At 47.3% G+C, this 15,935-nt stretch overlaps 5 protein-coding genes across 5 annotated transcripts; 2 read left to right on the top strand and 3 right to left on the bottom strand.

Moving 5' to 3' along the window:
- Positions 1-493: 493 nt before the first annotated feature.
- On the top strand, positions 494-3,184 carry F4813DRAFT_395743 (uncharacterized protein; the record flags this gene model as incomplete). The annotated part of the gene is made up of 1 exon (XM_049247741.1): positions 494-3,184. One exon carries the CDS (start codon positions 494-496, stop codon positions 3,182-3,184), a length of 2,691 nt encoding a protein of 896 aa, XP_049100350.1.
- Positions 3,185-4,652: 1,468 nt separating this feature from the next.
- On the bottom strand, positions 4,653-7,876 carry F4813DRAFT_395741 (uncharacterized protein). The gene is made up of 5 exons (XM_049247740.1): positions 6,384-7,876; positions 5,872-6,298; positions 5,576-5,819; positions 5,412-5,480; positions 4,653-5,344 (listed from the first exon to the last, which is right to left on the bottom strand). Exons 1-5 carry the CDS (start codon positions 7,784-7,786, stop codon positions 4,725-4,727), a joined length of 2,763 nt encoding a protein of 920 aa, XP_049100349.1. The 5' UTR covers positions 7,787-7,876; the 3' UTR covers positions 4,653-4,724.
- Positions 7,877-8,389: 513 nt separating this feature from the next.
- F4813DRAFT_356623 (MFS general substrate transporter) lies at positions 8,390-10,829 on the bottom strand. The gene is made up of 4 exons (XM_049243011.1): positions 10,333-10,829; positions 10,188-10,268; positions 9,296-10,100; positions 8,390-9,231 (listed from the first exon to the last, which is right to left on the bottom strand). The coding sequence occupies exons 1-4, from the start codon at positions 10,495-10,497 to the stop codon at positions 8,780-8,782; spliced, it is 1,503 nt and encodes a 500-aa protein (XP_049100348.1). The 5' UTR covers positions 10,498-10,829; the 3' UTR covers positions 8,390-8,779.
- Positions 10,830-11,179: 350 nt separating this feature from the next.
- Positions 11,180-13,560, top strand: F4813DRAFT_356619 (uncharacterized protein). Its single transcript, XM_049243010.1, has one exon. It carries the CDS (start codon positions 11,213-11,215, stop codon positions 13,088-13,090), a length of 1,878 nt encoding a protein of 625 aa, XP_049100347.1. The 5' UTR covers positions 11,180-11,212; the 3' UTR covers positions 13,091-13,560.
- F4813DRAFT_47318 (carboxypeptidase S) lies at positions 13,398-15,935 on the bottom strand. Its single transcript, XM_049248532.1, has 3 exons — positions 15,162-15,935; positions 13,798-15,083; positions 13,398-13,743 (listed from the first exon to the last, which is right to left on the bottom strand). Exons 1-3 carry the CDS (start codon positions 15,584-15,586, stop codon positions 13,706-13,708), a joined length of 1,749 nt encoding a protein of 582 aa, XP_049100346.1. The 5' UTR covers positions 15,587-15,935; the 3' UTR covers positions 13,398-13,705.

Raw genomic sequence — 15,935 nt, 5'->3', positions numbered from 1 at the left:
CTTGATCAGTCGTACTCTACAACTTCACCTTTCATGCACATGCCATTACTGAGGTTGCCTAGGATACCCCTCTGTTCAACTCTCTCTTCTGAAGTTTCTCGTGACAACCAGAGCCACTGTTTACTCAGCTCCCTCAGAGATTTACGGGTCTCCCATGGCTGCCTTGTAATTAGCAGTTGCAAGAAATATTCAATCATATTGCCCACTCCAAGATATTGGCAAAGCCTTCCCTCTTATGCCAAAATTCCTCCTAGTCGACCAGTTGGCATTGTATTGCATCGCCCAAAACACACAGGCTCCTGCTTTACTTTAGGAAACCTGCACCTTCCCAACCTCGAATTTCATTATTCGTCACTTTTCTTTTCCTATTTGCAACTGTTGTGGCATATCACACAGGATACAAAAGACACCAAAACAACAACTTCCTCGGCATTGCTTGCAAGTGCGCTTAACGTATTACCTTAATGGTGGCACATTCCCAAAAGGAAGCTCCATGGATTTGCAAATAATACCTACAGCAGATGGCCGCGCTGGCTTGGCTGCACAGGAACACTCACAACAGAGTATATCTCAATCCTATGTCCCAGGGGATAACACTTCGAACATCCCTATTCTTGACCCACACAACTTTAGCAATCTGACTCTCGATGCAAGACTCCCCGGTCAACCTTCGCATGTGAGTCTGTCTATGCTTGAAGCTCTGGTACCAACAAAGACTGTATTCTTCCCAGTCTCATCTACGCCCTACTGGTCACTCGTCGAGTTCTCCGTAAAGGAGGTTATTCTAAGGGTGCTATCTGATAGCCTTGGATCATTCCAAGAGGCTTGCCGTACGCTTGAGCTATTTAGCAATGAGGTTAGAGAATTCCTCAGAAAACGTAATAACTCGGAGCCCGCATCTCATACGTTGAACGAAGAATCAGTTGCTTACGGATGCAAGTACCTCCACTCCAGAGGGCTCGAGAAGTATTCAGAACCCCTTAAGGAATATGCAAGACGTATTAATGACTGGCCGCTGGATATCGATTTTAGCGACCTGAAACTCGAACTTCTCCCAGAATCCTTGGAATACAAAGAACCAACTGTCGAGTTCTTGCCTGATCAGCATCAGGATTCGCATGCTAGGAGATTTCAGAACTCAACCGCCAAGCGCGTCTTGTCCCTCTCAACAGAATCGATCGCTATTTCCGTCAAGATCATGAAAGCAGCCTTCTCTGATACTTGCAAATTCTTTTCAACTGTCGAGTCCTTTCGATTACCTGCTGGAGTTGTCGTGGTTAGTCCCGAGGGCATAAAGAAACTCCTCGAAGGCGGCAAGTATACTATAATCAACCCACCCTTTCCAGCATTCTCTGAGTTACACCAGTTCATTATATGCGACAATTCTCCTAAGCATCCAACCTCTTTGATGGCTGACTTCCCTACTAGCCAGAATTCAACGCATCTTGGCCACGAGGGAACGCGCCAACCTTCAAGACCTTACTCGACAGACAGTTCCGATTCTCGACTACACACCTACTCGAATACAAGCTTCTTCGATGATGCGATTTCATACCGTACTCGGGTCGTAGAAAGAGCACTAGAGGATAACCTCATTCTGCGCAGCTCCCTAGCCGACAATACCAGTTCCATTTCCTTGCACCCTAAGCTACTGCTACAGCCTCGGAAGGATGCCAAATGCCTTTTACCCGGAACTGGAGATAGGGAGGCGAGAGAATTGCACCAGAAGGGACATAGGGCACTTCTACACTTCTATCTACCAGCAGGTTACTCAGTTATATCCCCGAGCGGTTACAAGATGAACTTCGATACACCTCACACAAGAGAGAGCGACGGAGAAAGCTTGCCTGGCCGTGGTGGGGAGTATATAGTTGTACCACCCGAACACGCTGTCCATGCTGATAACTACAGAAGGGTAAATCTAGCGACAAGCGACATAGCCTGGATTAATTTCAAAGAGTCTGTGGTTGTGTTCCGTGATGGGAAAATGCTCCCCCGGACAGTCGGAACAGGCCTCCATCGATTGTCGATACGGAACGGTGGGTTGAGAATAACCTGCGAGGATGGAGAGTATGACCTAACCAAGGCCCTGAGGAATCCGGATCCCCATTCCTTATTTACAATTAAATCTGTCCCGATCTACACCGTTAAGAACGCATCGAAACAAGCCGTGGCAAACCCTCCTACTCGCAATGATGCTACTCAATACACCGCCCAGAACAATATAGAGATGGAGGAAGATGATGAGAACAGTTCATATGGCCCTTCAAATACCGCTACATCAGCGCTAATAGGGGCATCACAGGATCGAAAGCGAAAGCAACCCTATGACGCGATCGAGGAGTTGCCGCAGAAAATCCCGAAGACCGGACCTAGAGTCTATCCACTAGCTCAGTCAGAAACTCCAGAGACTCGAGAGACTCGAGAGGGAAACACACAGATCATTACACCTACGCCCCCAAAAGAGCCTCAGCTTCAAGTCCAGCCTAAACCCAAATTTAGGTATGAAAATAAAGCTCAGCTGAAGGCCCGTTTGAAGGCCCAGCCAATGGCTCAGAAACAGCCTAGATTTGCTGGGGTTACCACAGAGAACGCTGCGAGTCTAGTGAGAAGCGTAGAGGTAGAGTTGCAGAAATCCAACACCGTACCTCATCCAGATGCTACGACTCAAGAAGAGGTGCTTGCGCAGCCTCAGGATGAAGAACAGACTCAACCAGAAGTTCAGAAGAAACGTCCAGTACGTATTGTCTTAACCAACAAGAAGGTCGCCACGCCCGCTACACCCAAGGAACAGCCTGGCACAAGACGAAGCTCAAGCGCCAACAGTCAACGAACATCAGCCGGAAACTCCCAAGTTCAGACTCAAACCCAGGCTCAAGCTCAATCTCAGGCTCAGACACAGTACCCAGCTAAGTCCCAAGCCGGACGACGACCACGAGGACGCCCTGCTAAGAAGGCCCAGAAAATCGCCACCTCAAACAACCCCCACGACGAACAGTCTGCTGCAGTCCCTAGCCAGCCTGTCGCCAATAAAGCTTCATCGCTCGCCGTCCCTCAAGCTCGACCCCAGGCCGAAACTCCGTCTTCGCGAAAGAACGCCCAAAGACGTACTTCTGTGCCTACCCGGCGATCGTCACGCCTCAGCGGCGGTCGAGAGAATCTCGACACGCAGCCCGAGAAATGAACGCGTGGAAAATAAATTGCATCGACGGCATGCAAATGGGGAGACCAAGTTGGGAGGGTCGGAATTGCAATATTGGCATTTGAGACACGTTGCTAGCCGCAGTTGGGGATGGATGTAATTGTTTTGTAATAATTGGCTACATGTAGGAAAATCGCGACGGCCCCTGAACTTCAACTCGTCGTCCAGGTCTACGAAGGAAGAAAGAGTCTGCCATACATGCATTGGTAACTCCCCTCGGTTACCTACCTAGTGTTAGGAAACCCCGTAGATTTAATTCACGAATGTTTTTTCACTGCCTGGTATTGGAACCGCCTATTACTTTCTTCGTAGTTATGCGCCGTATTTCTTTTTTTCAAGGGTTGAAACAACTTCGGATATCAAGGTATGATCTAATGTAGTTGTATTAATGATCGAAGAAGGGTAAACCGAATCACGGTGTTTACGGCTGGCTAGGATATATCGTTGTAGTTCTCGAGACTTGCTCCTATACCGTACTGACTCAACAGTCATCTGACGGCACGACGTAATGGAGGAATACAATACGGCCGGGAGAGGAACTCTATATCCTGCTTTCTCCAACACTCGAAGGGCAGGCTAAGGACAGTATTCATATTCGGTTGTAACCCCAAATATAAGGCTCAGCTATCTTGCTCATATTACGCAGAGTATGCTTCGGGGTGATATAAATAACCATCGAGGGTAGGAACGGAAACAGGCTTGGTGGTCAAATCTACGCAATTCTGATTTCGCGGCTATCGTTATTCGATTTGTTCGAGACGCGAGAAGTCATGGGTTTATTGTTATAACGAGTTGAGCTCTAGACATAACTAACCTATAATTGTAAAGTACGTTAGCTACGTTACGTATAAAGCATATGGCTGGAGGGACAAGTATGTAGGGAAACAGGGAGGGTAGAAGTCAGTTCTTTGTGCTTTTGTCAGGAGCCAGAGATGCTATATTTATTAGATGAATATATTATGTAAATCCAAAGCGTATTAACGTAAGTTATTCGTGGTAAGATCGTGTTACGACATACATACTGAGAACGAACGACGCGATTCGTTCAGCATTACGAACCAAAATGATTACCAATAGTACAATACATAATTCCCGAGTAACTTTCCGAATACATAGAAACCAGACCCTGCTAATACATACATATGTAGTTAGTCAAGCACATCAGAATCTAGTTTCCTTAAAGCCATGTATTAGTCCAACACATGTGAATTTCGTCGTAGCGGGTGCTCCATCCGATAGGGTTCCATGGCTCGTACGGCTCGTACCGCCGGTGCACCCGAAATGGGAAGCCAACTCCCCGATCGCCTAACTGAGCGTCCGACCCTCGGAAGAGCCGATATGAAATCCATTCAACTCCAAGTACAGTGTCTTTAACCTGGACACACAGTTTAGATCTGTCAACTCCGGCGATACGTACATGTTGAATATATATGCATTAGGTAGGTAGGTAGTTATTAGTTATACTTTGTATTAACTAGGTATTATGTAGGTTACATGGTACGGAACACTTCTAATATCAACTCTAGTCGACATCTGGATAACATCTCTGCACTTTACCTTCTTCAAAGATTATGGCGATACGCGCCCCAAACTCAAACGGGTCCCCTTCGTATATCACAAAATCCCTACTACGCGGAAGCCTCAGGATATCCTCGATATTCTTAGACACAAGGTCCAGCGCTAAACTCCGGTTTCCCGGGCCTGCAACCCAACTAGCCTCCCAGATGCTGTTACGAATATGGTTATTAGTGTTATCCCAATTGGAGATGCCGACTTTGACGCCTGCATCTATCAACACCTGCGGTCCCAAACGGTCTGTTAGGGGAGGGCCTGGTAAGCAGTTGCGAGCATCCCAGAAGAGAGGCTCGCACCCCCAAAATGGTGCTACGATAACTGGCACGTCGGCTTCCGCAAGCTCGGTAGCTAGGAGATGTGATTCTGATCCTCCCATTATGACGATATGAGCACCTGTCTCCTTTTTTAGAGCTACCATATGTGCAATGACATCTTTGTTATTTGTGTGGATAACTACAGCAATATCGCCCTTCGCTGCGCTACCGTAAATAGGGTGGAGATGTTTGTCCACCGTAAGGAGGTCGCGCAGCCTACTTATTTGAGAAGTTATAGAAGGTGTTCGAAATGCTATTTTGGGTGGTCAACTTAGCTTTTACGAATAGCGGACGAAGGAAAGGGGGCAGTGAATACTTACATTTAGCCTCATGTCCAATCGTGAAATGTAGAGCAGCGTTCGGTTCGGCAATAGCGCCATCGTCAAGGACTGAGAGTAATTAGTGGTTCGCAACCTAATAACGCCGTCTTCGGCTGCCTTGCTGTCCAGCAGCTAGGACTGAAATACGGAACAGATATACATACCACTTTTCGCCCCTGACCGGAATAACGTGCTAATCCCATGGAAGAAGCCATTTGTCAACGGTGGCGTTACAATTCGAGTTACGCCGCTCCGGTGAGACCTCTCAAGATGTATGCCGTCAAACTTAATACCGAATCGGCTTGAGAGAGGCTTTTCATATTCCTCGCCTGTTGAAGAACCGTCTGATGTTGATGGTTCTTGATGCATTTCAGTTAAGCCGTGCTGCCGCGTGATAATCGTAAGGCCCTAATTCTCGGTAAGACTCCTGTAATGAAATTTAGAGATTGTTTCGACCTACGGGAAGTATATGCCCATCTTGCACATCTATCAAGGGAACTTGATCTTCTATGGCCTCTCTTACTGCGGTATCGCATTTGCTTTCGCCAACACAAACGACACGACCGGCGCGTACAACGATTGTCAGATTCCCAATCTCGGGATACTCACTCCGCAGTCCATCATCGCCAATGAAGCTTGTTCTTGAGCCGCGGATGATAATGTCAGATTGGCCTGGTATACACGCACTATTAGGTGTATCACTGGGTCGCGATACAGGAGCTTCTTTTAAATCTGATATGGATTCCGAAGCTTTCCACAAACTGTCCGAGGCCCGGACTACGCTATTCCCATCGATGTACACTTCGAGGGGTGTAGCGCCCACCTGTAAGGGATGGCGGTTCCATACTACCAAATCGCCATCGTAGCCGGGCCTGACAAATCCAAGCCTACAGAGATTGTTAATATCAAATTATTCGATTAGACGGGCCATGTAATGTTATGATGCCTACATAAACATGCTCTTGTACTTACCTGTTATCAAGACCTAGGAGGCGGGCTGGCACTGAGATGACAGATGAAATAGCACTCTCCGCACTGAGGCCAAAATGATGAGCGATCTGGGCCTCGTACAATAACCATTGACCATGTTCCGCCGGGTGGTCCCGGGTGAGAGCAAGAGGGATGCCATGTTCAGCTATGATTGCTGGAAGACGAGAACTGACATTATAGATCTCCTTTTTGTCGCCCCAGCAATCCGAGAAGCCGGCGACGGCTATACCCCTATCTCTAAGTTGGTCCATAATTAGATTCGTATGGAGCGCATGATGCAACGCCGTAATATTAAACCCAAACTCATCGGCGTGGTCGAACATAGCTAACATGTCTTCGGTCTCGTAGCTATGCACATTTACACGCACATCCCCGCGTAAGACATCGACTAGTGTCTGCCATTCAAGCGAGCGAGGGTATTCATGCGTGATCGATGCCAGCCCCTTCGCCGTCGAGGCAGCTTCACACCACCGATCCTGTTCTTGTTTCAACTGCCGTGCGTGATCATAGGCCTTTCGGAACCAGTACGATTCTCCCAACCTCGTCGACGGCCCTCCAGGCATGTATTGAAACTGTCGTTTTTGGTTTTCGCCCATAGCCATCTTAAAATACCTCTGCGGCTTGCCGCCACTTTCCGTCGTGTTAATGAGAAGCTCACTAACCGAGTCCGCTCGCTTCATCTTGATGAGAACGCCTTCCCCTGAGATCAAGTTTTTCGCCCCCGTTAATACTAACGAACTCGTCACACCGCCGCTGGCAATAACTGTTATGGCCTGGTCATGAGGCTTCAAGCCGTCGACTGCACGGGCCCAAGGTGTTACCGGAGATGATATCTCAGTAACGTCTTCGGTGGCCCATAGCTGGGGTGTCTCCCGAACGCCGGCATGCGAGTGCATCTCTATAAGCCCTGGCGTTACAATTCGACCTTGTAAGTCAATAACTCTATCGTTGGGAGAAGCTGGTTCCAGAAAACCCAGTGCAGATTTTGAGACCTTTGTAAATATCCCGCCTTGCATTTCGATGATGCAGTCTCGAGCAACAGCGCCATCGCCATCAATAAGTGTTGCGTTATGTAAAATAATACGAATACCCGCGGGCTGAGTTTCTAGACGAAAAGATGCTAGATTCCTGTCTATGAATGGACGTTCCTTGTTTAGAGTGCATTGTGTAAGGCCGTATTTTAGGTCTGCCTGGCTAATTTGATACGTAATGCTAGTATGCTCTGCATGTCGATACGCATGCCACTGGGTTGAAAGAAAGTACGCAGTAACAGCAGTAAGAATAATAATCAAAACAACGTTGTTCTTGGTACCGAGAAAAGTTATCCTTTCGTTATGATGCCGGTTCCGGCGACGAGGCCGTCCTTGCCATCTCTTCTTTTCCATGTTAGTAGTATCGTATCATTCACAAGAGATTTATGCTCGGCTCAACAACTATGAGGGTTTCACTTATAATATTCAACGATGTAATTTACAATAATTCACAATTTACATAGGTAATCTTTAAGAAATAGAACTAATACCTAACTGCTAAGACTATTCTATTCGTATCATATATCCATATGTACATAGGCCATTGTCGTATCAAGAGAGCATGATAATCGAATAGAGTCCCCCTTAGTTATTAAGTACCCATTAGGAAACTGGCAAGCCGAGAGACTGGTCGAAGACCGGGAATAACGTTCGTCGTAAATGTCGTGATTGCTGATCTTAGATACTTGTTACAGTGCGCATTGCACTAACCACAATTGTGGAGTATGGACCCGCGACTACGGAACTGTACGTGCACCTTATATCCTAGGTACCTACCTAGGTTTACATCCTAGAACCCTTCCTATCTCCTAAGCACTTATCTCGACTCCGTTCCGCTGTTTTGGTAGTCCGGGGAACCCCGCGCTTAAACAATGTTAGTTCATAAATTAGCCAGGCATATGTAAGCAATATGCAGTGCAACCAACAGCTGCGAGATAGTAGTAATTCTAAGGTTGTCATGCCATGAATATTACAAGTCCTACATATTAGGTATATTAGGCATCCAGACATAGAAGCAGCTTTGCTATGTGGGTGGGAATATGTAATATGTTGGTAATTTCATCTTGTAACTCGTGCACATAAACAAAGAGCCTCCGGTTCTTTCCTCCTTCTCTTCCACGTTGAAACTCGTAATACATGATATATTCATTCTCCTAATCATATTAAAAATATAAAAATCGTATAGAAACTCCCGCTAGCAACACCTTACCTATTACATCTCCGCTGTAGATTAGGTAGGTATTATAACTTCATAACATGCATAGATGCGTCCTTCCTACTAAATAGGGGGCACGCACAAATGTTAGCTGTCTTCCTATAGATCACCTCTGTTGCGAATGCCGTTTCCTAGAGAACATAACGGAAGATAGCCTTTTGTTGCTTATCCGTCAGGTCGAGGAACTCATTGTCGGTGTTGCTAAGCTCTCCTTCTGATAAGTGAAGCTGGTCTCGTTTCTTATTTTCCCAAATAAGATAGAATCGTAGAACAATGGTGAACACGATGCACAGGGCAAAACATACGAAAGCAGCGAGAAAGGCGGTTTTATATGCTGGCGCCTCGCGTGGGAGAAAAAGCTGAGGAGCAACGACCTGTCCAACGCAGAAGGCCACATACATCATCGTGGATGCGGTAACTTTCTTTGTATACCCGGCAAAATTACTAGACACTAGCGACATAGTGAGTGTGCCGACTATACCATGCGTCTGTACAATATAGTACGAGCCGAGCAGCCCACGTGAATTCTCTCGAGGCAGAGTGTAGAGCAGAACGGCTCCGATAAGCGCCGGGATTTGGCAGCCTAAACGTATGGTCAGCGCAAAAGAAATGAGTGGAGAGATACGTTTTTGTCGAGAAACACATACCGGCAATAAGCCAAGTTCGGATATTTGTGAAGCGCCTGGTCATGAAACCTCCGAAGAGGATGCATATGGCTTGAATCACACCTAAGGGTACTAGAAGAAGGGTCGAGTAGAGAGCGTCATAACCAAACCCCTTGACTACTATGCTGCCAAACGAACCAACTCCGCCGGCAGGAATATCGTCGAGGAAAAAGGTTGCTACAAGAAGCCAGCATTGTATATCCAGTACGCACTCCTTGACCTGTGACCACTTCCATACATGATTCTCGACTCCAGTGCGGTTGCTCCGAACACGCTCGATGGCCAAGGCTCGGTCATGATCTGAAAGCCAACGAGCATTCAACGGTGAATCGGGAAGGTAGTAAAATAGGAAGATGCCGTAGAGGATGGTGATGGCACCGAAAATTAGGAAGAACCAACCCCAGTTCGGGACATTGTGGCTCGTGATATGAGCAATACCATAACCAAGTAGTCCACCGCAGACTTGACCGATCGAGTTACCGAGATACCAGTACGAAATTCGTAGCGGTTGCTCGTCGCGCGTCCACCATTGAGAGGATATAACAATAAAGGCAGGGTTGATACAAGATTCGAGACAACCTAGGATAGCACGGATGACCATTAAGCTAGCGAAAGAACGCGACGCTGCCGTCGTCATCAACACAGCGCCCCAAAGTGTGGTAGCAACGGCGACGAAGCGGCCGATAGGGAATCGTACAATCAGGCGGGCGACAAAAGGCTGGGAGACCATGTACGTAAGATAGAAAATGGATCCGGAGGCCCAGCTGTATTGATTTCCTACTAGTTTCTAAGGCAGGAAAACTTAGTCGCTTTACAGATGAGAGGCTGAGGGGCTGAGAGGCTGAGAGGCTGAGAGTCACATTAAAAAACGCACGTTGTCAGTAATGAGGCCGAAATTGGCCGAATAGGATAGGGCATTCTTGTCCATGAAGTTCAGAGTATAGGTGATGATCATCTGCCAGATATCGTTAGCAATTGGTCAATGCGATTAGATGGACGAGGTCTTCATGTATGTGTACCAGGGGCAACAGATGGCTATCGATCTTGCGCAAGATGCGCTTATTGTCCTTGTCGCTCAAAGGCCCGACGGCGTGCTCCTTTGCAAACTCGTACGCGTTGTCGACATCATCTGGTCTCCCATCGCGTACAGACTCGGCTGTGGTCCTATCCGGATTCTTCTCCATTTTGGATATTTCTGTACTGTCCAGACGCGTGCTTGGAGACACCGTCTATTGAACACTGGAGAATCAAGTAGAACAAAGTGACAATAGTCGGGTCAATTGTCAAGATAGCCTACTTGTCATCGCCTTATAAAGCTACTCACAACGACCTTACGCCTTGTCTCTAAACCGCCGCTAAAGGGACTATGCGGGAGAAATTGGTGTTGAAGCTAGGATTAAGGTCGGGTGGGTAAAGGAAGTTTTAGTTTGGCTTTTTGGTTATCAGTTGGTTTAGGTAGTTATGTCCATCTGTATACAAATTCCATATAGGGCAACAGCACAGGGTACCTAGGTACCTAGGCATAGTGTTATTGCCTATTGCCTGCTTGCATTGATATCCTCATTAGCAAATTACTTATCTATGCGACTGGGTACCTACTTCCTAACCTACATAGGCATTTTACATAGGTACTAGACTTACTAGGGTACGACAGGTACCTACTAGGCAATGTGTGGTTAGAGCTTGCGAAGTTTCTCGACATGTCGTTCGTTCTTCGCCAACTTGACTACCTAAGGAACTTACCTAAAGAAGTAGGAGCAATTCCGAAGCCCCGCAAAGTAGTGCAGACCCACATCCCGTTGGCTCCTTCAGGGTCTCTCTGCCCTCCGCCTAATGTGTACCTGTATGGATCCCGACACATCAATTAGTCAAAGTTAGTCTTCCAATCTCACAACAAACATGAATCGAACTCGGCCAGCGAGGTCCAAGACGGGTTGTTCCTCGTGCCGTCGCCGCAAAGTACGATGCGACGAGACGAAACCTATTTGCAACGCATGTACACGTCTGTCTTTAACTTGCTCTTACGAGCCTAATCGTACAAATTCTACAGAGACGCTTCGCTACCGCGTGCGTTTTGTTAATTCTCGCTACACGAGATCGCGCGTAGATGACAAGACTACTTCGTCTGACTCATCTCAGCAACGTATTGCCCCTGAAGCCAAGCTCAAACAGAAGCCTCTCAAGGAAAATACAAGGGTCGATGTAGAACCGAGCTCTAGCGGAAATGCGCCGGGCACCTCTGCCGTGCCGCATCACTCTCCCGGTCAGGTCTCCTCCGGAGGCCTGCCGCCTCAGCATGGCGCCGAACCCAAGGTGGTTCCGGAACCCGGTATGGTTAACACCAAGACCATCTCACAGCTGAATGTGTACGAAGCCCATACCCAATTAAACCCCGGTTACATACCGGCCTTCTTTGACCTTAATATGAACTTCGATCTACTCGGCGAAGAATGGCTATCCCCACACACTCCGGGAAATCCAATGTTATCATCTGAGTCGGAATCAGAGCCGTGTCAGGTTGAAATCCCAGGTCCTATTTCGAGTACTCAGGACGCTGCTGTTGTTATCCGTCCTGATGACCATAGACTCATCCAACACTTCTTGAATGTCATGACTGGCTTCGCCAAGTTACGTAGCACAGGCGAGGAGAACCTTTATAGCCACGTTTTCAGTAACATGGCCCTATTCTATGCGCCATTATTCAATACCATATTAGCGTGGACGGCCTTGCATCTTGGCCAAACGGGGCCTGAGCCTGACCTAATTCGAAAGGCAGAAGAGCGATACTCGCTTGCCATCGCAATGCTGCATCGAGACCAAACTGTCGCTATCAATTTTGAACGTTCTATTGTTACCATTTGGTTTGCCCTTCAGTTCGAACTCCTTGCAGCACGGGATATTAGTGGTTACTGCCAGCACCTGGAATTTATTGCGGATCTTGTTGACGCTCACCGTCGCCACCTAAAAGCTGGCGGAGAGGCAACGCCGCTTGGATACGTCGGCTCTCGTATGCTAGTCTGGTTAGGTGCATACGATGCTCGGGGGGCCTGGATCGGAGGCACAGGACGTCTCTTGGAGAACCTCGAGTCATTCTGTGCAGAATACAATTTCATAGACGCCGCGTTTCCAAACTTACCCGCCAGCACAGAAGATTTAAAGCCTTCTCTGCGCTTGTCCCTGGAGCTTGACTTTTTGGATAGCCGGATAGTCCAATTATATCGTAGGACGGGTCCCGCGCCAACTGCATTGTGGTCTCATGTACAGTCCGGACTCATTACCCTCCGCGAACGGTTTGATCGCGATCCTTCGGTTGCGCCGATCATCGCCTATATTAACGAGCCGAGCCGCGCTCTCGCCGGTCAAATTACGACAAAATGTTTTAACTGTCTACTACTCCTGGCAGCGTATTACGGAGTTGTGATAAACTACCACAGGAAGGTTCCTGCTCCTGTATCTGCCAATGTACCGAATCAACTCAAGCCAGCCGAACTAGCGGCGATTTACATCGTGCGTCTAGCATCCTTAGTCGGCCGGTTGCGCCCACCCTCACCACAAAATATCTGGCCGCGTCTTCTGTTCCTGGCCGGTATCGAGACTACGGATGTCGTTTATCAGGACTGGGTGATTAAGACACTTATGGAGGCTGAAATTTGGGGAGCTAATTTTCGTAGGACGCGTTTGCTGCTTGAACAGGTCATCAAAATCCAGAGTACTAAAGGAGTCCGGGTTGACTACCTTGATGTCATGAAGCAACATTCGGGATTATTCATTGTCTGAGATACCATACATCTGCTAAAACATTCCATGTTAAAAGAGGATACTAATGTATTATGGCGTAGTATCTATAGTAAGGTGGTTGCATTATCCTATTATCTGGCCGAGGCCATGCCATGCGGCAGAACTAGGGCTGATTTATATATCTACCTCGTGCTCACGCAAGCATCACGAAGAGCGGAATTTCTCGTTAGGTCTAATCTAACTTACCTGGCTGATAGCGGGTTTGAATCCTCATTCTCAAAGTGTGCAATCTGCGTAAAAGAGTTCGCGAATGCCATCGGATGAGCAAATTCAATATCATCACAACACGCGTAGAGCCGCTACCAGGAAAGGCACCTATCTAACGTAGGTAGGTGGTAGTTTAGGTAGATAGTGTCCTCACTGCCCGAATCGGTCTCTGGACTTGGGAAAGGCGTTGTAGGAGGTATTTATGACTGAGCTTATTACAATAATATACTTACTAATCGCCGATTGCACGCACAAGCTGATACGACTCCTATTCCCCCGATGATCATGTATCCACATAACACCAGTTTGATCATCTTACTTATATTCATCCAACATAGTCGCTTCTCTTCATCTGAGATCCTATGTATCCGAGCTGATGGACTCGATTCATGCGCCGTCCCAACCATCAAAATTCCGGATCAAATCTGTCAAAAATCTCAGTACATGTATCCAGAAATATTCTATATCCGGTCACTTACCATAATATAACCTCATGCCTTCCAAGTGAGCAGTCAGCCCCATCCGCTCGTCGATCCCGTGCTGGTTCAACCTCGTTCCATTTCTGGATGGGGTGAATCTGTATATATTGTCCGTAAGATTCCAATAATGAAGAGTGTCCGTGTTTCCCGTCATGATATTCCCAGCCGGGACAACAATTCTGTCCTGTCCACTCTCTGTGCTCTCAAATACATGCCGTATAGTACCGCTGAAGACATTCCACACATTATTATCAGTTGCTGATATTGGGGCTATATCAATTATCTGTAGCGTTTTCAACTTTAAGATTCCAGACGAAGTGGTTTCTAGTTCCGAGTCCTCTGTATGCGAGGTGCTGTGAATTTCAGCCTGAAACTCAAGCTCATATTTCCGTATCACAGGGTCCAGCACTCTCCGGACGTGATTTTCGATGTACTGGTTGGATTCATGTAGCGCTACGCGATGGTTCACTTGGAATTCAATATTCTCGGGCAGAGCATTGACTTTAACGCCTCCGTTGATGACGTCGATGGCCTGGCTTGTCTGAACTAGCCATTTCTCTTCTGTTTCTTCTTTGGCGAGCTTCTCGGCAATTTCATACTCGTCTCCACTAAGAAGTGCATCACGTAACCATGGTTGAACTGCCTCAGGAGAGTATCTCGCTCTGCATTCTAATACCCTGCGAAATGGATTCGAATGTGTTAAGCGGGGAGCATAGGGCTCTTTTTCCAATGCTACGATTGCATCTGCCATGATACCAATACCGGTATGCCTCGGGGGTCTCGAGCTGTGGCCGCCATTAACCTCAAGTGACAGCTGGATATCGTAGTAGCCTTTCTCTCCTACGCCAGGATAAGCATAGAGAATATCCCCTTGATTCTGGACTCCCATACCACCCTCGTCCAAAATAAACAAGAACGACTGTAGGCCCCATTCTTCAACTAGAGATTGGTTTAACGCGGCCGCGCCTCTAACACCGCCCGTCTCCTCGTCAAACCCAAAAGCGAGTACAATAGTGCGGCGAGGCACAAAGGACTGCGAGAGTAGATCCTCAATAGCCGAGAGGATACCGATGAGGACGTTCTTACAGTCAGCCGCACCTCGGCCCCATATAAAAGACCCATCAAAATGTCCTTCATATGGCGGATATGTCCAACGGGAAGCAGTGCCTGCAGGTACGACGTCTTGATGTGCCGTCAACAGAATGGGCTTCTTAGAAGTATCCTCACCTCTAAACGTATATAAAAGGCCATAACGATTTACCTTGCGAAGCTCAAGTTGCGAGTGCCTAGATATGTTTCCGAGAATAAGAATACGTAAAAAGAATACGAGGGTGGGCCTCAATTTGTGAGTGGTTATCACTTACACAAGCGGAAATAATTGTTCTAGCACCTGGTGGAAGTCTTGGAACGTTCCCCAGCGAGGATCCTGGTCGACATTGCCATTGTCATCGTAGCTCTCGGTTGGAACGCGTACGGCAGCGGAAAGACGCTGGACTTGGAGTTGTAGCTGCCGAGGGTTCATAAAATGCTCGCTCGGCTCAAGGCCGTCGTCTTTAGGGACTGTGACATCCGGTAAGGGGCACCATTTCTCTGGGTCATCATGGTACGACTGATTATTGCATGATCTGTTCAAGCAATGCCTGACTTGCGAACGCAGTGACGGGCCAAAGTATAAAGAGATTAAACAGAGAAAAGCTAATGAGCAGAAAAGCAGAAATCTGGCATTGCCGAACTGCCTTCTGCGCTCGTAGGGAATATTTACTCGGTGCTTTTCCATTATTAAGCTCATGAAGAACGGACTTTGAAAGTCCTAAATTTATAGTGATGATATCTCATCGGCTGACAGTACAATACATGAACGGATCATATCTAAGGAATACCCAATACATATACATACCTACCTAGTTATATCTAATTCATATCTTAATCAGTAGCGTCCTCCACTATGATACCTGCATGTAGGTGGTGGTATTGGAGAGTACTACCATTATCAAGCTGTCAAACTGGTTAGATAATAGCTTGCTTTTGACCAACAAAGTGCGATGGGCACTGTATTAAGTACCTATCTACATATCTTCCTATGAATTGACAAACCGGGTCCCGCCCTTTAAGGGTCCACAACCTTTACAACACTACCG

The sequence above is a fragment of the Daldinia decipiens genome (genome assembly GCF_022478715.1).
Source record: "Daldinia decipiens strain CBS 113046 unplaced genomic scaffold F4813scaffold_13, whole genome shotgun sequence".
In the NCBI taxonomy this organism is placed as follows: Eukaryota; Fungi; Ascomycota; class Sordariomycetes; order Xylariales; family Hypoxylaceae; genus Daldinia; species Daldinia decipiens.
Note: the sequence above shows the minus strand (reverse complement) of the source record. Positions and strands in the feature narration are given on the sequence as shown.